Consider the following 26,013-nt stretch of genomic DNA (forward strand, 5'->3'; position numbering starts at 1 on the left):
ATTAAAACACATACACCTAAATAATTAATAAAATAGGAAAATATAATAATAATAATATGGGGGTGTTGGCTGAGATCGAATTAGGCTTGATAATGATATTAATTATGGGGCACTAGTCAGTTCAAATTGAATAATACATTTGTGATGTCAGTCCCCGTCTGTGTTGATGGTGCAGAGACTCCAAAGGGGCGTATGCCGAAACACTGACCAATCAGAGCAGACTGGGTTTTTTTAGGTAGGAGGGCTTAACTTGACATGCGCTAAAACGGAGCATTTCAGACAGAGGGTGAACACAAGTATATTCAGACAGACAGTATGTGAAAAATGATGTGTTTTTGAACATTAAAGCATGTGAATATGTTCTAATAGAAACCCAAAATACATATGTATGAACCTAAAAATTTGCGTAAAATATATTAAGCAATAGACAGGTGCCCATAACAATGCACAGTGTTCCCCTAAAGAGCTGCAGTGGAAGGATAGTTAGGAAAATGTTGTACTAAATTGGGAACATATCTACTTGTACTTCATTTGACTAATTCGGACCGCTGATGCCTAATATTATCTTCAGATTAATTTAGAATACATTTTTGCACAGGACGAGGACTGTGGTTTTTGTCCCCATCTCTCTCCCCTTCCTGTCATTTCTCTACTGTACATCTCTCTATGTAATTAAGGCATAAAATCCCCCTAAAAAATAATACGTTTAAAAAAACATTGTTTTTGGATTAGGATTAAGATGTCTGTATAATTTATCGTAATCCCCTCAAAACTGAAACATGGGGGCATCCTGGTGGCCTCAGTGGTTAAGATGCAGAGGAAGCCACAGAATCACCCCAATAGTGCACTGTCTCATGAAAAGATTGTCTCATCAAAGATAGTTTATAACATTGACTTTAGTTTAGGTTACATTTGCCTCCAGCCTCACCAGACCGCAATGCAATATAGCACATTTTGGCATGAGTTGGAACAGGCTGTTCATAACATTAATGTGCCACTGGAAATGTGCATAACCCAGTCACACTGTCACGCCAGTGGGAGAGTTTCCAGCGTCTTGTCAAATCTGTTCTAGGAGTAATAAGCAGTACATGCACAGAGGCTACTTATAGTTCAGTGTATGTGAAATAACAAATATTCTGTCTCTGAAGGAACCTTGGTCCCCGCCGCGATCACCGAGCAGTTCACCGCCTCGCTCCCCACTGATCTACCGCGGCTACCCGTGCACCAAGAAGAGAAATGGGGCCGACTTACAGATCGGTAAAACAACTTTTAGTCCTGTAGCAGCGATACACTGCAGATCTGATCCGCATCTGTTTGTTTTCCTGGTCAGCCCAGAGGATTTCTATTACATCAGGTTTTTTTGTTTTTATTTCAGTTTTCAAGCTTCCACTGTTTGTAGAAACAACTCGCCCCTCGCATCTGTTTTCATCACCAGGAAATGTCCATGTTTGTAGCAAAGTGAATAAACTGTAATGCAGCATGTTTGGATCATTTTCAGAACATCACACTTGCTTGTAGTCTCTTTGATAAAGTGCCTTCCCTGTTGATTGCTGCTGTAGGTAACTAAAATGCAGCAGTGGCCTGAAAACTGCAAGAAGTACACGTCTCGCTCCAGTCGTGTGTTATGAATAAGAAATGAATAGAAATGTAAAAGATGAGGTTTTACTGGATCTCTGGCACATGTTCCTGGTTTCTCTCGCCTCGCTTTACCCTCTCCTGGTCCCTTTGATCTGTAAATCTCTCATTCTCTCTGATCGCATTTTGGAGGGGTGTAATCGTTATGTTAGTCTCAGGTTTCTCCCCCACCAAAGCCGTGTTTTTCTCTCCTATCCTTTAGCCTACGAAAGCAAACATTCCTCACGGCCGATCGTTCTGCTAGAGCAGCACTCCTCGCCCAGTAACTACGGGACCAGAGCCAACGCGGAGCATCTTGCTATGGCTCGGGTAAAGCCAGATTTCGTATAGCTTTACGATCATGTAAATAATTCTTCATAGTTCTTTATGTCTATATTTTGATTTGATTTTTTTGATTTTTATGTATTTTTATGTTTCCCAGGCTTCCTCATCAGAGAGGCTGGACCAGCAGGGTGCAGTGGACTATTCTGACGATGACCCCTGGAGGATCACAGAGGAACAGCTTGAGTATTACACTAACCAGTTCAAAACCCTGCAGCCTGACCTGGGGGCTCTCATCCTGGGTATGGACCCCCCACACACACACACACACACACACACACACACACACACACCTATTTATACATTTAAAAATGACATTCAAACTATTTTACCACGTTCTAACTCTTTCTCTAGGAACCATTGCAAAGAACTTCTTCACAAAATCCAAGCTCCCAATACCAGAACTTTCCCACATTTGGTAAGTGCTGACTCATAGTGTTGTCTGTCCTTGTTCTGTACTGGGGTCAGTTGGCTGTTTATCAGCCAAGCACCTCAGCATGCCCGCTGAGTCACACAGAGGCCTCCTTTTCTTCACTGTCTTCTCATCCTCGAACAAACAAGGATATAGTTATACCTGCTTTATCATGTAATAAAGAGGGTGACTAAATAAAGGAATATGTAATTGGAAAATATAAGATTGTGGTCTGTATTGAAATATAAATTAGTTAATAAGAAGGTCATGCAGAGAAATAATTAGCTTTCTTGCCAAGAGTAATACTGTATGAGATACCACTCCTATGTCTGTATGGTAAATATGAAGCTATAGCCAAGAGACAGTTAACGTTAGCTTAACACAAAGACTCGATACAGGGAGGAACAGCTGACATGTGCAAAGGCAACAAACCCGACAAGCACAATGTGTCATTTTACACTTTAATTTCTGTATTTTCTATATATCTATGGACAGAGCCTGGCTGTTATAGCTGTTACCCCATGTTTACAGTCTTTGTGTTAAGATAACCAACTGCTACTGGTTAGCATAGCTAACACCAATATCAAACTAGCTTATCCTTTAACTGTTTGTTAGTTAGGTAGTTAGTTAGTTAACTACCATGCTATACATAGTTTGTTAAATCCATTTAAAAACCAAGGTGTAAAAGTGACACACTAGTTTAATGGGGAGGTGCTGCTAGGTGGAGTTTTATTACCTTTGGTCAGAGCCAGGCTAGCTGTTTCCAGTCTTTATGCTAAGCTAATTGAGAATGGTATCGATGAACAAGAAAGAAAATACACATTTTTTTCAACACATCAAACTATTCCTTAATGTATACTATATAAAAAACTGTCATGATGTTTCTATGCTATAGGCCTACAATAATACAGTATCCTGTTTTAAGAGGCTAAAAGTAGTGATAGCACTTTATTGTACTGGTCTATGATTTCAGAATAATTTGCTACTTTTCTATAAGGTTTCTGGAAAGAATGTGATTTGACAAATTATAGGGAAAATACAAATTGTTCAATTCTAATTTTCCAATTTCGAATAATAAATCAACTAGCAATACATTGCAAGCGTAACTATAGAGTTTTGGTCAGTACACAGCAGATCAGCTGAACATGGCATCTATGAATTAATATTTACTCAGGTTTAAATTAAGCTTTTCTTTTTTTAAAGATTCCCATTTTTTCAGAACAGATTATTGTATACAAATTGTTAGGAAATGATTCCATAATTCTGGACCAGCAAAAATAAACCATAACCAAGATCGTTTCTTACACCACCATTACTGATAACTTAAATTGAATAATCAGCTTCACTCACAGGTTTTCCAGATATTTTAAATTGTCTCAATTAATTTTTTAAGGGAGTTGAGCGATGTGGACAGAGATGGAGCTCTCACGTTCCCGGAGTTCTGCACAGCCTTTCACTTGATTGTGGCACGCAAGAACGGTTACCCTCTCCCAGAGAGCCTTCCCCCAACCCTGCGGCCAGGGGTCATGCAGCAGGAAGAGGACATACCGGATACTCCCGAAGTAAGGGAAACGGCTGTCAATCTCTTATTTGGACCTATGAGTCATTGCTTTAGTTCGCTGGCTACTCTTACTTCCGAATCCAACTCTTTACGCTGTGTTTTTTTGCAGAGTGCAGAGCCTCTTATTGTCTTTGAGGATGCCGAACCAAGGCCTAGTCAGATGGTAAACTAGATTCTCATGTGCCAGTTAAAGCCTCGGAACACCTACACAGGTGATTTCAGATATCCTGGCCGATTGGACTCTGCTCAGGTTGAAGGTGGGCTGGAGCTTAGATTGGAATTTATAGACGTTTTTCACGGCAGACATGTTGACATGTCATAGTAGGAAAATCACAAGTGTATTTAAAACCATTACTGATGGCTGCATTCCACTTAGGAGAGGCCCTGGTATTGTGCATGCGGACTCACTGGAATAGCTTACTGGGACACTTGATGGAACTGAGCCATCGTTAAGGTTATCAATTTCAGCTGTGCTTTTCCTACTGTGACAAGTCAAAATGTCTGCTGTGAAAAAGGTCCATTAGGTCACAAATCTTTTCTATCAATAAGAATGATGAAGCTGTCATTTGTCCTTCCCTAACAGGGGCAACAAAGCTAACGGGAGACTCAGGAAAATGTCAATCAATCAATATATATATATATATACACACCCACGCAGTCCTGGGAGGGGATCCAATCAGCCAGATTAACTGAAAACACCTGTGTGGGTGTTCCGGACCTTTAAAAAAAGAAAAAAAAACAAGCTTCATGTGGAGTCCCTGTTTGGTGCCTGTAGGAGGCACTAACACGCTGAGCATGAGGCCGCTCCATTGGTCCAAGAGCATTCCCATCAACATGTTGAGCTAAGAGCATAGTGCATTTGTACCGCATGTGTAGTGCATGTTAGGAAGTATCTTTGCAGGCAGTGTTGTGTTGTCCTTCTCATATAGCAGATTCATATACAGCATTTGTGTTGCTTCTTTTTTTTTAGGATCGGAGCATTATAGAGAGGCTCCAGCCAAGCCTGGCCACAACAAAACAAGATTTGAAAGAGGAATCATGTAAACAAGGTAAAATGAGATGTGCCATTTTCCAGTTTGTTTAATCCAAAAAATATTATAATTTTAAAATCCAATCCACATGCATCTTTTCTACCTTATTTTTGATTTTGAAATCAGAATATGTCCGGCAAGCAACATCTTCATGTAGCTAGTCCTACTGTTGATGTATCACTGTGTCTGCAGATGTAGGTGTGAAGAGGATGACAACATCTCAAGAGAAACGGACTCTGCAACTTGGTGCTTTTCCTGAGAGGCCAGGTGATAACTAAAAGTCCTTTAACTGGGGTGACATTAAAGGTCCCATGGCATGGAAATTTCACTTTTCTTTTAACATTAATATGCATTCCCCCAGCCTGCCTATGGTCCCCCAGTGTCTAGAAATGGTGATAGGTGTAAACCGAGCCCTGGGTATCCTGCTCTGCCTTTGAGAAAATGAAAGCTCAGATGGACCGATCTGGAATCTTCTCCTTATGAGGTCATAAGGAGCAAGGTTACCTCCCCTTTCTCTGCTTTGCCCGCTTAGAGAATTTGGCCCACCCATGAGAGAGAGACATCATGGCTTTCAAACGAGCAAAGTCGCAGTTAGTCAAGACCACACCCCCACCCTCCACCTTGCCCCCCCTCTCTCCTCCTCAATAGCTACAGACACAGAAATGGCACATCCTAAGGAAAGCTCATTGTGGGACTGGCTCTAGTGGCTGTAATTCTGCACCAAGGCTGAATTTGGGGAAAGAGACTTCAGATACAGTATTAGGGGACCACTAAGGCCTATATAAAAGAGACTTCAGATACAGTATTAGGGGACCACTAAGGTCTATATAAAAGAGACTTCAGATACAGTATTAGGGGACCACTAAGATCTATATAAAAGAGACTTCAGATACAGTATTAGGGGACCACTAAGGTCTATATAAAAGAGACTTCAGATACAGTATTAGGGGACCACTAAGGTCTATATAAAAGAGACTTCAGATACAGTATTAGGGGACCACTAAGGTCTATATAAAAGAGACTTCAGATACAGTATTAGGGGACCACTAAGGTCTATATAAAAGCATCCAAAAAGCAGCATGTCATGGGACCTTTAAAGTGAATACTTTGTTCCTGTACACACACACACATCATGTGTCACAGCTTTGACATGTAGCCCTTCACTGCTTTTACTGTGTTGGGAATCTTGTCACATTTGGTGAAAATTTGTGGTTAGTTCAAGAGTGAATTAGTTGACGGACTTTTCAACAATTGAAATATTTCTGTAAGTCCACCGCAGTGTTCAGGTATGTCAGAATGTTTTGATATATTTTGGTAATTAAAAACAATCTAAAAAAAAAAAAACATTTAAATGATGTTTAGTGTTGATTAGGTTTCTTTAATCACATGCAATCACAGTTTGTGGTTCCACAGTGAAGTAGTTGCTTCTCATATACTACAATTCAGACAAGACCAAAAGCTCTGATGTGCCTTTGTTCATTTAACGTATCCCTCCTCACAGAGGTGCCTCAGGACCTGGACCCACACATGAGGACAAAAACCAGACCGAGGTAAAAAAATCACCCCATGAATTACAAGTGTTCTGAACTCCTGCATTGCTCTTTAATTATACTTTTTTTATACTGTACAACAGAGATCTTCAACCGAGGGTCTGTGACCCCTAGGGGGTCCTCAGAGTTACTACAGGGGAGCCGCCAAATTATTGTTTGATAGATAGTATTTGAAAGGTTGTTTTTTTTTTTCAAAAATTAAAATGTCTGAAAATATACATTACCATGAATCCAGCATAGTATAAGCAAAGATGAATTCGTACAAAAAAAGAACCTTTAATTTACACAACATTGGTGATAGGCTTACTAAGTAAGGTAGCCACTATATACAGTATGCTAGCCATCCACATATACAGTTTACCTTAAAGCTTAAGGACTCACATTGCCTTCCACATGTACAGTATGTTTAACATTCAAACATGATGTATAAATAATATATGAATGTCCATCCATTCGGCACAGTTTAATATGCAACTACATTTGCACCCAATATATGTAGTAGGGGGGTCTCTGCTCTGTCTCTCTTGGCCAAAAAAATCAGTGAAGACCCCTGCTCTATAATATTTTTGTGACCTCACATCCAGGTCCCACTCCAGCACTTCTTTTGAAGATGCGATGAAGAAAGCCGAAGAGCCCCCCACCCCTCCACCTCGCCCCCAGAAAACCCACTCCCGAGCCTCCTCGCTGGACCTCAACAAGCTCTTCCAGCAGGGCGCTCCAGGTACGGCCATGTCTTCACCCAGCTCTTCTCACAATATTAAGGGCTCCTGCACACTGCCTGCAGGTTAGAGCGTGACACGCACGTCTCAGAAAACGCCTGAGGAAAAAAAAAAAAATAGAATAGGAAAAGATGTTTATATGTCATTTTCACACGAATACATTTAATAAATGACATGTTGATGTTTGAAAGTCTCTAGGTTTTGACATAAATGCAGATATAAATGTAATTTAAACAAAAATAATAATTATTGATTTTCAAATATTGCACCTGACAAATACAGAACGAAATATTCTGTAGCCTATTTTGCCGTCAATACTGCCGAAATGGTCTTTGCTGTAATCAAATCAGTATATATTTATGTTTAACATGGTATTTCATTTTATCAATGGGAAACATCCATGTGTCCAGACAAGGCTAGCAGCAGCAGCGCCGCATCAGACACGTTTCTGGTGTGTAAAGACGTAGAAAACGCCACGCAGCCGCCACGCAACAGACACGCAACAGAAACGCCACGCTCACGCCACGCAGCCAGTGTACAGGAGGCTTAAGATTTCTAACACGCAGGCTCAGAGCACGAACCGCCTGGAGTTATTGTGTTTGTTCTGTTTGTGACAGTTCTCCTTTCATGGGGAATCAAAAGGGGAAATGGAGCTGGGTGGGTTTTAGTGTTCAGTCTGAAAGGTGAGAGGCTCATAACAGTGCGAGTCAGTGTCTGGTTATGAAAATGTGGGCGGTTTATTTGTGTTTTTAAGGTCCTATGGCATGCTGCTTTTTGGATGCTTTTATATAGACCTTAGTGGTCCCTAATACTGCATCTGAAGTCTCTTTTATATAGACCTTAGTGGTCCCCTAATACTGTATCTGAAGTCTCTTTTATATAGGCCTTAGTGGTCCCCTAATACTGTATCTGAAGTCTCTTTTATATAGACCTTAGTGGTCCCCTAATACTGTATCTGAAGTCTCTTTTATATAGACCTTAGTGGTCCCTAATACTGCATCTGAAGTCTCTTTTATATAGACCTTAGTGGTCCCCTAATACTGTATCTGAAGTCTCTTTTATATAGACCTTAGTGGTCCCCTAATACTGTATCTGAAGTCTCTTTTATATAGACCTTAGTGGTCCCCTAATACTGTATCTGAAGTCTCTTTTATATAGACCTTAGTGGTCCCCTAATACTGTATCTGAAGTCTCTTTTATATAGACCTTAGTGGTCCCCTAATACTGTATCTGAAGTCTCTTTTATATAGACCTTAGTGGTCCCCTAATACTGTATCTGAAGTCTCTTTTATATAGACCTTAGTGGTCCCCTAATACTGTATCTGAAGTCTCTTATATATAGACCTTAGTGGTCCCCTAATACTGTATCTGAAGTCTCTTTTATATAGACCTTAGTGGTCCCCTAATACTGTATCTGAAGTCTCTTTTATATAGACCTTAGTTGTCCCCTAATACTGTATCTGAAGTCTCTTTTATATAGGCCTTAGTGGTCCCCTAATACTGTATCTGAAGTCTCTTTTATATAGACCTTAGTGGTCCCCTAATACTGTATCTGAAGTCTCTTATATATAGACCTTAGTGGTCCCCTAATACTGTATCTGAAGTCTCTTTTATATAGACCTTAGTGGTCCCCTTATACCTGTATCTGAAGTCTCTTTTATATAGACCTTAGTTGTCCCCTAATACTGTATCTGAAGTCTCTTTTATACAGGCCTTGTGGGCCCCCGCTAATACTGTATCTGAAGTCTCTTTTATATAGACCTTAGTGGTCCCCTAATACTGTATCTGAAGTCTCTTTCCCCAAATTCAGCCTTGGTGCAGAATTACAGCCACTAGAGCCAGTCCCACAATGAGCTTTCCTTAGGATGTGCCATTTCTGTGTCTGTAGTTTTTGAGGAGGAGAGAGGGGGGGCAAGGTGGAGGGTGGGGGTGTGGCCTTGACCAACTGCCACTTTGCTCGTTTGAAAGCCGTGATGTCTCTCTCTCATGGGTGGGCCAAATTCTCTGGGGGGGCAAAGCAGAGAAAGGGGAGGTATCCTTGCTCCTTATGACCTCATAAGGAGAAGATTCCAGATCGGCCCATCTGAGGTTTCATTTTCTCAAAGGCAGAGCAGGATACCCAGGGCTCAGTTTACACCTATCACCATTTCTAGCCACTGGGGGACCATAGGCAGGCTGGGGGAACACATATTAATGTTAAAAGAAAAGTGAAATTTCCATGCCATGGACCTTTAATGTCACCACAATTAAAGGACTTTTAGTTATCACCTGGTCTCTCAGGAAAAGCACCATCGGCAGGCTGGGGGAATGCATATTAATGTTAAAAAAAACCTCATAAAGTGAAATTTTCGTGCCGTGGGACCTTTTTTAAAGAGCAAAATGTGACTCCTGAGAGGAGAATAGAAGGTAAGTCACTGTAGTTAAAAGCTCAGTGATATTTTGTCTGGATTTTAGGAATAAAAAGTGGATGGTTTCCGCCTCCTCCAGCCCTCCCTCCTAGACCATTGACTTCACAGGTAAGCCTGGTTTGATTATGGCAGCGATCCATGCCAATGTGCTCTTACGTCAAGAGAACAAAGCCTTTGGTGTTCCTCTGAACTCAAACTGTACTTACTTCTCATGAATTAATGACGAAAGAACACTTTGGTTCATCAGTACCTATCATCATCTCTCTTTGTCAGGTTTCTCATTTTGTCAACGTTTCAGAGAAAACTCCACAGAACAAAGTGCAGCAGCCAAACTTTGCTGACTTCAGTCGCTTTAGAGAAGAGGTGAGCACGAAGTCCGATTTTTCTTCTTTGCTTTGTCTTGTTTGCAAATGTAGCAAGCCCCAAAAAAGAGACAAATTGTCTCTGCGAAAGGGGAGGCAAACTCAATTCCTTCCCACATTGTCAGCGTTTTCCACTCCCCGATTTTCCGCCTTCCATCTCACATGTTGCATCTTAAACGTAAACGTGTCTCTACAGTCATGTCTGTCAAATATACGGGCCTCTATTTCAAGACACAAACTACTCTCAAGGTTATGACGGCGGCGGACATCAAACAAAGGATATATTTATGGCTGACGTGACATGTCGCTCATTTAGTCCCTCCATCATTCTCTCTGTCCTTCCTTTGTCTTCCCTGACACTTTTTATGATTTCATTTTAGTATATATTCGTATCCTGTTACACAACACGACAATTGAGTGCATGTTTAATATTCAACCTCAGTCCATTGCTTGCTTCTGAAACTGTACTGACACATTGTGGTATGCGTTCGTGTCTCTTTCTCTCTCAGTTTATAAAGTAAGTTGGTTTAATTTTATTTCTGTGTCGTGCCCAACATTTGGCCCATCCCATATGGGATTACAAGACCCCACTATTCAACAGACATCTTCCAGTCTTGCATATACAAATCATGTGGAAAAATGCATGAATAGCAGAAAACTAAAATTTTATGAAAAGAATCTAAAATAAAAAACCAAAACAGTACACATAACAAATATCTACAAATCATCGCGTTAAAGAGCCCCCCTCCCCTTCTCCTGGGCTTTCTCAAGATAACTGGCTACTTTATATGTTTCACATGTAAACAGCCATCTCAGTCTTTCAGCATTATCCATATCAACAAAATCAATATCTGTTTTTATCTTCTTAACAAGGCATCTCGCTGTTGACTGTGAAAAGGACAGTAGAAAAACAAAATGGAACTCGTTTTCTATATCATTCAACACATTGGACAGATCTGCTTTTCTTCTTCTACATGAACATATCGTTCTTGGTTTATGGTGCGTTCCACTTACCTCGGAACTCGGAAGCCGGAGCTGGGAATGAGGTCACAGCCGAGTTCAATGCGTTCCTTTTAAACAAGTCAGATGTTCATTTGTGGCATTAGCTCTAGCCAGGTTAGCCATCGTTAGGAATACCACTTGATAACAACGCATTATGCTGTTTTTTTTTGCATACAAACGGCGTAACAACATGTCCACTGATAGAAGTTGGACAGGAATGTGTACAGTCCCTGACAAAAGTCTTGTCACTTATCTATTTTGTAGAAACACCTGCTATTAAACTGACTTTTAATTAATCAATTGGTGTTAAAAATAGCTCATATGAAAAGCTAAAACCCTCCCAAATGATGTTTAATGCACTGAAATAAATTAGTTTCACTGAAAAAAGATTTATCATTTAATCAAGACAGAAAGGTCAAATTTTGGCAAGACAAAAGTTTTGTCGCCTATACAGAAATTGAACAAATTTACTGCAAATACAAAAAATATGTCAGCAAATTAAGTAGTGGTGCTGTGAGATCCAAATTTAATATCTTGTATGACTTCCATGAGCTTGAAGGACTGCATCCATGCGGTTTGGCAAGGATTCATACAATTTATTGATGAAGTCATCAGGAATAGCAAAGAAAGCAGTCTTGCATGCCTCCCAGAGTTCATCAATATTCTTTGGGTTTCGTCTTCCATGCTTCCTCTTTTTCTACCCCACCCACATATGCTCAATGATGTTCATGTTAGAAATGCGGGCCAATCCTGGAGCATTGATTTTTGCAGCATCTTGTTTGATTTTGATGGCTCTATGGATGTATGATGCTGGTGTGCCGTTCTGGCCAATGTTTTTTTTTGGGGGGGGGTTATAGAGGGGGTGTTTGGTTTTTTTTTTTTTTTTTTTTTTTTATTTTTTTTATCTTTTTTACTTCTCAAAAAAAAAAAAAAAAGGGAAAAAAAAAAAACAAAACTTTTTTTTTCCCAAACTATTATTTTTTTTTTGGTGATTTACGTAAAAAAATGGGGTTAAAAGGTGTTTTTCTAAAAATAAAAGGGGGTTTTTGTTTAAAAAAAAAAAAAACTTTTTTTTTTTTTTTTTTACTTTTTTTATAGGGCGGGGGGCCCGGCAAAACCCCCACAACGGTTTTCAATTGCTTTTTGTTTAGTGCTGGCTTCTGGGCACTGATTCGACCATGGAGGCCATTTCGAGACAGAATCCGACGAACTGTTCTGGTTGACACAGGGACTTCAGGAGACCAGGTCTCGTGGAGCTCTGCTGCAGTGGCAAATGGGCTGGCCTTGGATTTTAGAGCCAACAAACGGTCCTCTCGAGCAGTTGTCTTGCGGGGTCTGCCTGACCTGGGCTTGTCAAAAACGTCTCCAGTGTCTTCAAATGTTTTTTTTATCCTCTGGACTTGACGCTGAGACACATTGAAGGTGTCTGCCACATCAGCAGTGGATCTGGTCTTCAGCCTCTTGATAATCAAAACTTTAGTCTCAGGGTGAATCTTAGGCATGTTTGCAGAGGTCTAGTTGCAGTTGATGTGAAGGTCTAGTGTACTGGGGTTGTTTTTATACACATCTTAGACCTAATTGATCCATTATTAGTCACAGGTGAAGATCATATGACAAGGCGACAACACTTATGTCTTTGCAAAAATTGAGTCAATGGGCTTTACCAAGCTGTAAATATTAGAATACTTTTTGACCGTTTCGTTTTGCACTGAAACATTATTACTAAAGCTGTTGGGATTAAAATGAGCCATTTCTTGTAAAAACATCTTGATTAGAAATATATTTCAGCAGCACTTCAGGTCAATCTGTACACAAGCGACAAGACTTTTGTCAGGGACTGTATATGACTGATTTAGTGAGACACAAATAAGACAGAAGTGCTTATAACTGTATGTTACTATAGCTTTCACTACTGTTAATGCGCGGAGCATCCATCCAGTACAAATGGAACGCACTATGAGTTCCTCTTTACGAATATTCCATATCGAATCAATCCATTTAAAAGCTATGTGTTTATAAAGCTCTTATTTGTATTTATTTGACCATCCGCCCTGGGAGACTGCCTGAAGGCTTTCTGTGTTTATGACATCCACCTGTCTGACTCCTATTTGACGAATCGGATGTACTTTTAAAGTCAAAGGGCGCTGCATCTCCCTGACTGGCCTAATGCTTCCTCTCTTATCTTGGATGTGATATAATCCTCCATGACTGAGTTTGACTTCATTATGCTGTCTGTTTAGTCACTTATGGTTTGTCTTTATTGAATCCAGCAGACATGCCCTCTCACTACTCTTTCTGCTCTTATATCTTGAACTCCTCTACATTATTGTTGCCTGTGCAGCATCACCACTCCTGGGTCGTCCCACAGGATGTTTTACTTAGTCTTAATTCAAACCAAAAACACTGGGCCATCCCAAAGGTGCCTATCGCCTGGATGTATATATTTTCCACTTAGTAAGACAAGCTGAAACTCATACCAGCCCAAACCCCTCAGAGAGACATGAGTGAACTATAGACGGAGTTGAAAATGGCTTCCCTGACATTAAACATGTCAATCTGAAGTTAGGGCTGAATATTTGATACCAGCGTTTACAGGGAACCCTTGGGAGCAGTTCAATTTGCAGTTATGGTGAATGGAAAAACATATGTATTTATAAATATACTTCATTCTATGTTCATTTCATTCTATTTCTGAAAGAAAACGACCAAGAAGTATCTTTTTTGTGACTTGTTATTAAGTTAAACTAACTTCACTTGACTTCACTTAACCTTGTTAACTTTGTTTGCTTTACTTTGCTTTATGTCACTTCACTTTCTTAAACTTTAATTTTCCACACTACTGACATTTACTTTACTTACTCTGTACTCTACTCCATTTAATTCATCTTCATCTTCACCTCACTTTACTTTTACTTTACTTCATGTCTCTTTGGTTCTCTTACAGTCAATTAACTTCTCTTCACCTCACTTCACTTACTTTCCTTTTTCTTCACTTATCTTCACTTGACTTAAAGGGGACATATCATGAAAACCTCACTTTTTGGGTATCTGGAGTGCCTGCCAACCCACAAAGAAATAAGACAACCCTGTCAGTTTTTTGTGGTCTGCCTAAAAAAAAAACTAAAAAAAAAACATGGGATTTAACAAGTCATTCAGATTTGGTTTCCCTTCCTATGTCACATGCAGGCCTATTAGAAAATACCGCCCCCCTCCCCCAATCTGGGTATCTCCACCCACAGCTTGAGAACTTCCCAGGCCCCCACAAACAGCACTCAGCCTCTCCACTGATTTTGTCCAGTAGCTACTGCCGGTAGTGCAAACGAAAAATCACTCTGCAACCCAGAAAGGATTTTCCCCCATTGGCCACCACTGTAAAAGAGACGTGTGTAAAACTGCTGCCAGGACACCTCCAACTGCAAACAAGGTCTGTATTGACCCTTTCCATTCAGAATTTTTAATCCATGGACTTTTTATATTTTAAAAACTCCCCTTGAGCAGTGAAAAGCGAATTTAAAATCCTGTGACGTCACCACAATGTAAAGTCTCAGGGCCGAGCCAGAACTCGCGGGCGGGGCCAGCGGGTCAAACGCTACTGCGCATAATCAGTGGTCACCTATTCCGAAGTAAACCCGGAAGCTTAGAAACTTTTTTGGCAGATGCGCCACTGAGCAACTCTCTCATAGAAATGAATGGGGCTACGCCATTAACGTAGCATCCAGGTCTAATAATAATACATCCATGGAACTAACTTTGAAAAGGTGTGCCATATTTTTCTCGCAACCCAATAACAGCAGACTGGGCTTTATGGGAGGAGGGCTTAAAGAGACCTGCGCTAAAAGAAAAATAATGTGTTTTTTTTACATTAAAGCATGTAAACATGTTCTAGAAGAACCCCAAAATTCAAGTATGAACCTGAACATGAGCATAATATGTCTCTTTAACTTCGCTTCACTTTGCTACACTTAGTTTTGCTTGACTTGGCTTTATTCCACTTCACCTCACTTTTCCAAATTACAAACTTTTCCAGTGACCACAGCAGGCCAGTTGCTGAGACACTGGGCTGACAGCCAGTAACGATGCTACTGAAGTCATGACCTAAATGCCAAATCTTTGGGGGGGTTTTCCCCAAAGCGCAGCAGAGCTGAATGCACATTACAGTATCTGTCAGTCCAACTACCATCCACGCTCACCGAGGCCCACCGTCTCCTCCAGAGAATGGAGACATTGACAAGTAAACACACTCAGACAGAGACTCAGGCAGTCAGTCATCACTCCGCTCTTCCTCCTGTTGTGTTCGCTGGCTACCCTCGTTGTGCCAAAGGGAGCTTTAGTAACGTATCTATAACTTTATTTCACCTGGTTTGGTTTGCTTTTATTTTCCTCAGTTAAATGAGGCCAGGTGTAGTCTTGCATTGCCAGACCTTCCTCCACAGCGCTGGGGAGGAAGGTCTGGCCACACAACAGTCCTGGAGGGGAGAAAAACGTGCTTATAGTTAATTGACATTTCTTTAAACCAATCACAATCGTCTTGGGCGGCGCTAGGCGCCGCATGGAGCCACGGTGCCTCTGCTAAATAGCCTCGGGAAGGAACTTGTTTTGGTGGAACGTGTGTACGTTTAAAAGTAGTTTTATTTGTGGAATAGAAAAGTCCGATAGGACAGATAGTCTAGCTAGCTGTCTGGATTTACCCTGCAGAGATCTGAGGAGCAGTTAACCATAGTCCTCACAAATCCACCGGAGGTTAGAACGCCAACACGGAGACAGAGGAAGGGGACGGACATCCGGCCGAAAATGAGGGACATCCGGTGGAACTTCCGGCGGCACCGGAGCAATCCCATAAATTGGTATAGCCTAGGCCATGTCTGAAGATGGTCTGTGTGACCGTGACAGTATTTCTTCAGCCCTCACATTACTGGAGTGAAACAGCCGTGACCTGTGGCTGATGTGACCACACACGCTGCTGCTGGAGCTCCTGTGGTTTATTGCTATTGTAATAACTACTACACCACCTTTTTTTTAAATGTTTCCATGCTGTGGTTGTGTTTCACATCCAGTGGTGCAGTGAATCTCAGGGTCATTATTTCTGTCTGCTTGCATGTCAGTTGCGTTGCTCAGCAAAAGGGATTTTTAGCTTTCTTGGGTGCAATTTAGAGCAGCTCCATTAGCCTGTTTAAACCATCAGGAAAGCCCAGGCATTTCAACTGCCACCGCAGTGGAGACAGCAGCCCGTAGAAATTAGTGGATCAAATTCACTAAATCCAACATTAACAGATGGGAAATGACGTAGTGCAGAAAAAGTACAGAGGGTGCTGCCTAGTAAGAAATGCCTTCAACTTTAGGGCTGCTCGATTGTGGGAAAAATCACAATCACAATTATTTTGGTCTTTACTGAAATCACGATTATTTAACACGATAGCTCGTTGACTTTTGGAAAGATGCTGCATTTATTGAACTTATACAAACAGTTAAACAAATCAACAGTGAAAACACCTTGAACTGTGAAACTACCCTTAGTACTTTTTGAATTCCCCTTAAAATAAATAATATCAAACATATTTTCAAATGTTGGCCTTCAGGAGGTGCAAAATCAATCAGAACACAAGACAAAGTAAGAGTTCACTTGCAAAACGTAATGTGCAAAATAATAGTTTTTCTCGATTACATTGTTTTAGTGATCCTTAGGAGCCGAAATCACGATAAAAATGTGATTAATCGCACAGGCCTATTAACAAGTAATCTAGCTATGAGCTAAAATGAAGAAATGAACCTTGATGTGTAGGGCCTGCCTTCGCACTCTTGCACTGTTGACCTCTCTGCTGAATGAAAGCAGGTGGGGATACTTAATATATTAAGTCTAGAGGAGAATAATGGCAGAAATGCAGCAAGAAGATGCAATAAAAGCACGTTAATCCATCATGGCTGCCCCAGAGCAGGCAGAAAAAGGCGCGGCAGGAGAGCGCTAGGTCGCGGTCCCTGCAGGGAAGGTGCTGATTTATCCCAGGTCAGGGACGACACATTTCATCCTGCCTCTTAAGCACTTCCCTCCTATTATTTCACCTCATCCTGACATCAACACAGGGAAAATATATTTTGTCGTAAAAGCTTATGGGGTCCATGTCCTTGCAAATCCTTTTGTGCCGTTTAATGTTACTCGTACTTTCTTCTGTGTTGCAGGAGGAGAGCAGTGTGAAGCCTGAGGAACAGGGTCCACGCTCCAGATTTGGTCCAAGTACCGAAGACCTGGCCAATGCATCTAAACAGGTTCCAACTGCTTACATAGTCCCGTAAGAGTGTCTGTGTCTCCTTTGGGGTGAGGAGGTTAACTTTTATGTCTGAAACTTTCCTTCAGGACGGGGTTGGAGTTTGTCACAGTCAGCCACCGCAGAAGCCGCTCCGCAGGAAATACCACCCAGAGAGCCAGAACCTGGAGACGGTACCTCCACCTGCCATGCCGTTCCCTACCCCTACCAAATCTGCTCAGAAGTCAGTTAAACATTCGACTCTTGTTATCCTAAAATACACACAAGTTTACTTTTTAACTAAATCTGATGGCATTTGGTTTTTATTGAGTAGAATTATAAAAAAAATAAAATAAAAGGTATGAGTCAAGAGAGAAAACTGCTCTAATCAAAAAAAAAATTATTATTAAGAATTATAGTCGTATCGGCGGCGAACTCCAGCTCACCCCGTAGAGTGTGCCCTATAGGCTTTGCAGCGGCCCTTTGCTGCGTGTCATCCCCTCTCTCTCCCCCCTTTCCTGTCTGTCTATACTATCTTTTTTTATTCATTCAACCTGTATTTATACTCGAGATCGAGTCAGCCACAAAGACGAGGAAAGGCAAAGCAAAAACTAGACTAAACCAAAAACAACACAGAAAAGGAAGCAACGCCATCTTAAGAACATAGAAGGACAATAAAACTTTCCGAAATGGAAAAACTGTTTGATAAACACATCAGGACAACCAGGATGTAAAAGATATACAATTATGTAAAGTTTGGAGGTCCAAAAAAAGTGAGTTAACACTTAAGAAAGTGTTTGTCTAATGGAAGGGTGTGTGATCTAATAATAAGGAAAGTCCCCCAATGAAAGGCTTTTTAAAAAGAATTCTAGCCATATCCACTTTATAAGGTGAGAATGTGTCAGTGTTGCGTTCACAGCTTTTCGCTGCCCTCTAGTGGCTAACAAAAATCAGTTACTGCAGGTTTAAGAACTTTTTCAAAGGTGATTGTTAACCCCTGTAACTCATCCAGGAAGAGGAATTCAACAAACTTTAAGGAACGCTCTAACTCACCGTAATGACTCGAACATATGTGCTCCTGTCTCCTTATTGACCAGACGGCTCATTGAACGTGTCTGTCAGTGCAGTAAAGGTGACCATTAATAACCGAGGGGACTGCTAGCTGTTGGAACGGCTGCTTGATTGATGTTAAACCCCTTTTGATCAGATTTTTTATTTTAATTTTTTTTGGTGTCCACTGTCTTTGAGTGCAGCAACCCGTTGTTTCGTTCACTTTAACTTAATGTAGAGATCATCAGCAGGGGATCCCGGACCCCTAGGGCAGGGTTTCTCAAATTGGGGTACGTGTACCCCTAGGGGTACTTTGGAGGACTGCAGGGGGTATGTGAGATATTTAACAAAATGTTTAATAGTTACTGGCTGTTGTCCAGAACATTGTTCTAGACTTTTTTTTCCTAACAAAAATGTGACATTTGTGTCTCCTTCTTTGGACCTATTCTTGCCTTCCTTCCTTCCTTCTACTGTCTTCTACTTTTTAGAAGTTCCTCGCTTTTTTCGAAGTTATGTCACTGTTTTTGAAGTTTTTGATACTATTTTCAACTTATTCTTGCCTTCCTTCCTTCCTTCTTTCTACCATCTTTTTCCAAGGGTTTGTCTTTTTTACAGTTTTTGTCTCCTTTTATCATCAGCATTTAAATGTTTTTCAGTTCCAAGGCTGTTGTTTATCTTTCTTAGCGCTGGTCAGGGGTTACTTGGCTTAAGGAAACAATTCAAAAGGGGTACATTATTTTGAGAACCACTGCCCTAGGGTGTCCTCAGAGTTACTGTAGGGGGGGCAGCCAATTATTATTATTAACTTAACATGAATCCAACCTGTTATTAGCAAACATAAATTAGCCTATTTGGGGGGGGGGGGACATTAATGAAAAGGTATGTATAAAGGGTTTAGGCCACCCTACACCATATTGTAGGCCCAGTTTTATATGCAACTTAATTTTATCCAATATATGTAGTAGGGTGTCCCTGCTCCATCTCTCTTTGAGTTAAGGGGTCCTTGGCCTAAAACACACTGAAGACCCCTGATTTAAGGCTTTTAATCCCATCTCCAAACACCGTGTGTAGAGCCAATTAACATGATAATTTAGTATACGTTTATTCATGCGTTTTCCTTAAGTTGTGCTCTGAACAAAGTCAGCTGTCTTATACTACTTTTGAGTTATCTAGGAAACTAAATGTAAACCCTGATAGCTGGGTATCATTCAAAACCTTTCCATACTGGTACCGATCCCAATACCAGGACTTTGATACCGGTTCCTGAGGGGTACTTTTTTCAATACTAATTTTATAAAATCCATTTTAACAAAAAGAAATTACAACATTACGGCACAAATATTTGTATTTATTTCTCAGCTCCTACTACGTGAGCCCCGTCTCTGTGAATAACGTAGCGTTTTTCCTGGCTGTTTAACGTTACATGTCGTAGAGACAGGCAGGAAAAACTCTACGTCACAATCACAAACATTGTTAGATCTTGGGAGAAACATGCTGCATGCTTATTGGCTCACTGACGCTGATGAAATTTGCTCCTTAGGTATTGAAATTATACTCAATACTAAGGAGGCCATTCGGTCAGTGCCTAAAAAGTATTGCATTGGGTACCCAGCCCTAGATAAAAGTGGATCCATTTCTCTCTCAGGCTGCTGTCCAAACAGAAGAGGGAGATCCAGATGGCGATCCGTAAAAACAAGGAAACCAACGCGGTGTTGACACGCCTCAATAGCGAGCTCCAACAGCAACTCAAGGTCAGCCCTTCTTCTGTTTTCTTTAAGTACAACACACTTACATATGCAGCCATACCAGTGTGTGTACAGTATTCTGCTGAGGGAGGTGTGCTTGTCTGTGTGAACGGGTGTGGTCCACATTAGTGGCTGGCCACGGTGACTTTCTGACATTCTCTGCCATCCGCCTCCCAGCGGTGGAATGTAACTAAGTACATGTACTCCAGTACTGTACTTAAGTACAAATGTAAAGCTACTCGAGTCTTTCCTTTTCATGTCACTTTCTACTTCTACTCCGCTACATTTCAGAGAGAAATATTGTACTTTTTACTCCACTACATTCATCTGTTACAGCTTTAGTTACTAGTTACACATTAAGATTGCTGCACACAAAACACATGTAGTTTATAGAATCTGATGTTTGATTATAAATGAAACTACCCAACAATACAACCGCCTACAAGTCCAGCTGAAATAAACACTTAGTTGATGCACAGAACTGTTTTGGGCATTTCCAGTTTTTAAAATGTGAGGATTTTTCTGCATTGAGTACTTTTACTTCTAATACAGTACATTTTCCTGACGATACTTACATACATTTACTTAAGCAACATTTTCAATGCAGGACTTTTACTTGTAACCGAGTAGTTTTACAGTGTGATATCACTACTTTTACTAAAGTATGGGATCTGAATACTTCTTCCACCGCTGTCTCCTCCTCTGGGACACTTGTGAAATGTAAAACAGGGCTAAATGGAAGGACAAGGACTTACACTCTAAATTTTGACCACAAGCACGAGAGCACGGTAGCGTTCATGTAAACAGTGTTTCCATAGTTTTCGATTGTGTGTCAGGAGTTGAATTCTACGCATTCTCAAATGAGTGCGACAAAACAAAATGCTCCTGCTGGTCCGACGTGATGAAAAGCTCTGAGCTCAACAGTCCGCTCCCCCCTACCCATCAGTTATAGCTGAACTAATGGCACTGACTGAGCTGTTTGCATTGGAGATTTGCCTGTGGCACACGCACTCACATTTGGAACACATGCTGCATGCCTGTCATTCTCCTCGTAAATGATCCAGTAGTGAAACCCACACGCTCCCATGCAGCGCTTTCTATAGCCTTAATACAACGGAGACTAAAGAATAAATAAAGTATTTTTTAAGCTTTTTATAATGATATTCGTCTTCTATTAGTACTTGGTAATCTAGGATGTCATTTATTCTCTCTAATTCTGCTAGCTCCTCAAAATATCTGTGGAATGTTGCAGAGAAAGGCATATGTGTCTTTATATAGACTCTAGTCTTGTTGATATACCAAACAGCCATTGGCATTCACAACTGTCTTCTTGAAAATAGAGCCTGGGCTGCTCAGGCATCCAACTACAACAGGGTGTGTGAGGAAAGAAAGGAGGCCAGATGGAAAGGAGCAGCTCTTCCTTGACTTTTTCTCTAAAGTTGAAGACACGGCTGAAATAAAGACCCAGTTCCAAAAAGATCTTAATGAAAGCTCCAAGGATCAAAAGCTGTCTTTTTTGCCCTTTAATCCCACCTTGGTTAACTACTTTCCCAAGGGGTCCCAAAATAAACAGAAGGGGTCACTAGATGATTAAAGAGGGCTTGTTTATAAAATTACAATACCAGCAGTACCCAGTAAAGTGATACCGATAGCGACAATGCCTTCTTTTTTTCTCTTTCATTGCATACCCATGATGTCAGTGGAAGCGTTCAGCTGTGTTAAATGCCACCACCATCCAAATGATTTTTACACTTATTCATTTTTGAAAGTGTTAAAATGCGCTCGCCTTCCCCACACCACAGACTGTATGGGTTGTAGCTGCTGCGGTAGCGGGACAATCACATGTGGTATTTAAATCGAAGAACTCTTGCAGTGATTGGCTGTGAGCAAAACTCTACAAACAGACATTGGCCCTCATTTATCAACCTAACGTAGAAACCAGCGCAGATATGAGCGCAGAAATACTCTTACGACCGGCCTTAACGTTTTATTCATGAGTCAGAGCCAGGCAACCGTGAGCTGTGAGGGAGAGGGCGTGTCCTCTGCCCCCCCATGCTGGACCAGCACCCCGACCCTGTCTCCTGACAGCAGAGGGGCTGGAAAAACAAGCCGAAATATGCTGTATAAATAAATCGTTCACTTGTTGCCATTAACGACAGAGAAATGAAAACCTGAAGAATAAATAAAAATGTTGTGCATCATCACGTTTCCTGTATTAAATATCATTGTCAAACATAACACTATACCTTTTTAAAAGTGAGGAATAATTTCCTGTCTCCTCGGTATAGCCCCCAGTTGGGGCTGTGCTGGACACTGCTCTCTGGGCATCGGGTCATCTGGCTCCATCTCTACATTTATGGCACCCTGTTTTCCTGCGCGATGTTGTGGAGAACCCCACAGGCTAAAACAATGTTGCAGACTTTTTCTGCCGTGTATAGTAGGGTCCCCAACCCCCCCGCAAGACAGAGCCAGCTGCCCTTAATTAATCCGATGCAGCGCTCCACCGTGGCCCGTGTGTGTACGTGTGCACTGTTGTACCGGCGCATAGAGGTCTTCTAAAAGAGCCAGATCTGCCATTGCCAATAAGTGATCAGCTGATGACTTCTCCTTCTCCTGTTAAACTGATTATATGCTGCACCGCAAGTCCACACTGACTCCAAAACTTGCATACACAAGTTTAAACTTGACATGAGATTTGATTGTAGCCTCCGCTCACGTCCATATTGATAAATATCATGGATGTATAAGTTGAAAATACTTTGGAGAAAGAACAATGGCTTAAAGTAAGACCAGGGATTTATTAGCTTGGACTGACGACGAGGTGGAACTGTTACTGAAAGTTCTGTAATCCTGCCTAACCGATAAGACGGACTGACATGCATCATTGTTTCCAAAGGAGTCCGTTTCTGTCCGTCCAGACTACAAAGCAGCCCCAGAGTTTTTTTTTACGTCAAAACAGGGTCAGCAGTGTTTCCAAATGTCTCTGTTTTAGGGGCTGGGAAACGCCGGAGTAGTTTGGAAGCGTGGCGTAAGCGTTGCAGAAGATGTTCATTTTTAAACGAAATTGTAGTTGTGTGGATGTAGCCTGAGTCTACAAGGGGTAAGGAGGGGGAGTTAGTATTTTCATTCCCCACTCCCTGCTGTGCAGATCTTGGTGCTTTCTTTGGGGGAGTGACAGGGTCAGAACCTACACAGCAAATATCAACGCCGTACATATTCTGCATTCTCCCAATAATCCATTCCACGTGAGTTGACTGATTGAATTGACCTGGTGGACCTCAGTTAGCCGTCCCGCTGGTAAAACCCCAGAGGGTCTGGGGATCTTTGTGCGCCGTTCATTATGTCCAACACTTTCATATTTTGGGGCGAACATTTTGGACCACATCACAGGGATTAATCTTGGTGTTGACAGTTGTTACCATGGCAAACAGGCAGCCAATCTTGAGTCGGTCATTACACTCACATGGCAGACTCTTCCCACTGAGTGGTGGTTCCCCAAGGATGAAGTTCTTATTATCACTCCCTGCTGTGCTGTGCTCTCTTGTGGGGAGTGACGAGTTCAAAACAGATGCCAAATATCAACACTGCACATACTCTACATTCACACGAGTTCGCTGACTGAATTGACCGGGACTGTCCTCGACTGGAGACATTCTCAAGTCAACTTACACTGTTTTAATCGACAGATCTGTCAAACTGAGTTTTTCCAAAAAGAATCATGCAAAAGCACCACTTTAAATCTTGTGTTTATAAGAGATGTGTCTAGAAATGTCTTGAAAATAAGGAATAAAGCATTTAAAAAATGACTCAAATATTAGCCGACTAAGACCAAAACAAGCGATTAGTCGACTAATCGACTAAGAGGGGGCAGCTGTAAAATTGACCTTGTCTTTTTTTTTTCTCTAGTGCCACCCTCAGGAAAGATTTTTACATCTTTAGAGCTATTTTTGTTTAAAAACTCCAAGAATAAGGGGATCTTTTTATGTTCATTCTGTCAAACAGTTTCATATTTGGAGGTGTAATAAGAAGGCAACGAGTTCTAGCCAATCAGAGGCAGGGTAGGGCGGGTCTAACAAAAAGTCAATCAAACTACCGTAAATAACAGGCCGTGCTCCTGCCAATGGCTGTGAAAGAGGTCATTTGGCATGCAGATTGGAACATTTCCAAAAAACTCTTGCACACTTATTGCCAGTGTGCCATTGGTTCAGCTACTGGGTGCCAATGGTGGCACGTGTGCCTAAGGTTGCTGACCCTCTGCTCTAGACCATCATTACCATGGCAAACTAAAGAAATAATGTAATTACTGCCTGAGGTATCTTGTTCAGAGTGCCGTGATCAAAGGTTGTGTTTGTCTTTGGTTGGCTGCAGGTGGTTCACCAGGAGAGGGTCACCCTGGAGTCCCAGCTGGAGCTCCTGCGGCCCCTGGCCCCGACGTGACCGATCCTGGAGTCTGATTAAAGTCACGTTGCGTGCGTGCGTGCGTGCGTGCGTGCGTGCGTGCGTGCGTGCGTGCGTGTGTGACAGAAATACATCAGTGTCTCTATAAAACATGAATGTTTGAGCTGACATGAATACAAAATACAGTTGAAGGGTTGACGATAGGGTCAAACAGGGATTGGACTCTTGGATTTCTTTTGATGAACAGCTCCAGTCCTACATGCAAATGTTACTCTTAACTTTTAATGACGTCTTCGAGGATTAAACCATGTTTTTTTTGTTGTTTTTTTATTATCACTGTATGATATGCACATGATATTCTAACTTATTGTTTCTCTCTTTTGATTGACTGTCAGGTCTCTCCCATGAATCTTACTTTGCTTACAGTACACGTAACAGTTTGTGCACACATTGCCATGCCTCGGATACATGTTTCATGTATGTTACATGCTCTGTGTTAATGACGGGAACTAAAGTGCTCTCTGTTTTTCTCAGTCCATGTCTACAGTGCATTTCATGTGTATCCCCATGTGGTCTAAAGCAAGTAATGGTGCTACAGATTAGTTTTTGAATCAGATTACTTTTTGCACTTAAAGTTCAAACAACAAAAAATGCACATGTGCAAGGTTGTACCTTATGTTAGATATGGTTTTTTTAGCTACAGATGTCCAGCCTTCTCTCAAGATTTGATTGTCTGTTGTCACACTGTAGCACTGGCACATTGGGCCATAAGGACACTGAAGAATGTTGACACTGGATTTAGATGAAATATGGGTTGAATGTGGATAATCTACTTGACAATTTGCTCCATCTTTAATGTAAGCGCTGTCTGACTGTTAATTTTTCTTTAACTGCCTTATGTTTATTATCATATGGAGAGTTATTTCTGCATTGCAAGTTTGTAAATTTTTTATTTCCAAGACCATAAAAACAAAAACTGGTGTTATCAGTCCAGAAAAAAAGAGCACAATATTCTGTTTTGCCAGATAGATTTCAAAACAGCTAATGTTAAAATGTGGTTTTGATTTTATCTATGCAAAGATGTGGTGCTGCGTACGCTTGCTTTAGACCATTTACCATCAAGGAGAATAAGGATATTTGGGGAAAAAAATGATGTGGTTGAAATACACGATGGCATGCTTGATAATGTATGTTATGCTAAAAATGATGTGAGCATTGGACTGTGAACTGACCTTAAATCATGCACAACTACTGAGCGCTGAAGACAATGATCCAACTAATCAATAAAGTTGTCTATTTTTATTGCTCGCGATTATTTTATTACATGTATTGTACAAGAGAAGTTTGCCTTTTTGTCAATAACTAAAAGAAACACCGTCTTTCCGTTTTACTGGTGTGTTAAGACATAACTTACGGTTGCTCTGAGCAGAGCCGGCCCTAACCAGTTTGGTGCCCTAGGCAAGATTTCAGCTGGTTTTGTCGCTTTTTCTGGTGTTTTTGTCATTTTCAATGTTTTTGTAGGATATTATTCCACATTGTTTGTTGCTTGTTCCGATTTTTTTGTGACATTTTTTTGTTTT

The 26,013-nt window shown here is 41.1% G+C and overlaps 1 protein-coding gene across 1 annotated transcript in view; it reads left to right on the top strand.

The window, feature by feature from the left end:
* Nucleotides 1-25,738, top strand: part of reps2 (RALBP1 associated Eps domain containing 2) — a 31,702-nt gene extending 5,964 nt beyond the window's left edge. The window contains exons 4-19 of the mRNA XM_039810210.1: nucleotides 1,115-1,257; nucleotides 1,838-1,944; nucleotides 2,057-2,198; nucleotides 2,311-2,374; nucleotides 3,762-3,930; nucleotides 4,039-4,092; nucleotides 4,900-4,978; nucleotides 5,153-5,227; nucleotides 6,462-6,510; nucleotides 7,095-7,231; nucleotides 9,684-9,745; nucleotides 9,911-10,000; nucleotides 17,176-17,262; nucleotides 17,351-17,484; nucleotides 19,936-20,041; nucleotides 24,404-25,738. Of these exons, the coding sequence (XP_039666144.1) occupies nucleotides 1,115-1,257; nucleotides 1,838-1,944; nucleotides 2,057-2,198; nucleotides 2,311-2,374; nucleotides 3,762-3,930; nucleotides 4,039-4,092; nucleotides 4,900-4,978; nucleotides 5,153-5,227; nucleotides 6,462-6,510; nucleotides 7,095-7,231; nucleotides 9,684-9,745; nucleotides 9,911-10,000; nucleotides 17,176-17,262; nucleotides 17,351-17,484; nucleotides 19,936-20,041; nucleotides 24,404-24,472 (1,567 nt within the window). The 3' untranslated portion in view covers nucleotides 24,473-25,738. The remainder of the gene's footprint in view (nucleotides 1-1,114; nucleotides 1,258-1,837; nucleotides 1,945-2,056; nucleotides 2,199-2,310; nucleotides 2,375-3,761; nucleotides 3,931-4,038; nucleotides 4,093-4,899; nucleotides 4,979-5,152; nucleotides 5,228-6,461; nucleotides 6,511-7,094; nucleotides 7,232-9,683; nucleotides 9,746-9,910; nucleotides 10,001-17,175; nucleotides 17,263-17,350; nucleotides 17,485-19,935; nucleotides 20,042-24,403) is intronic.
* The last annotated feature ends 275 nt before the right edge of the window (nucleotides 25,739-26,013 follow it).

Source organism: Perca fluviatilis, chromosome 9 (genome assembly GCF_010015445.1).
Source record: "Perca fluviatilis chromosome 9, GENO_Pfluv_1.0, whole genome shotgun sequence".
In the NCBI taxonomy this organism is placed as follows: domain Eukaryota; kingdom Metazoa; phylum Chordata; class Actinopteri; order Perciformes; family Percidae; genus Perca; species Perca fluviatilis.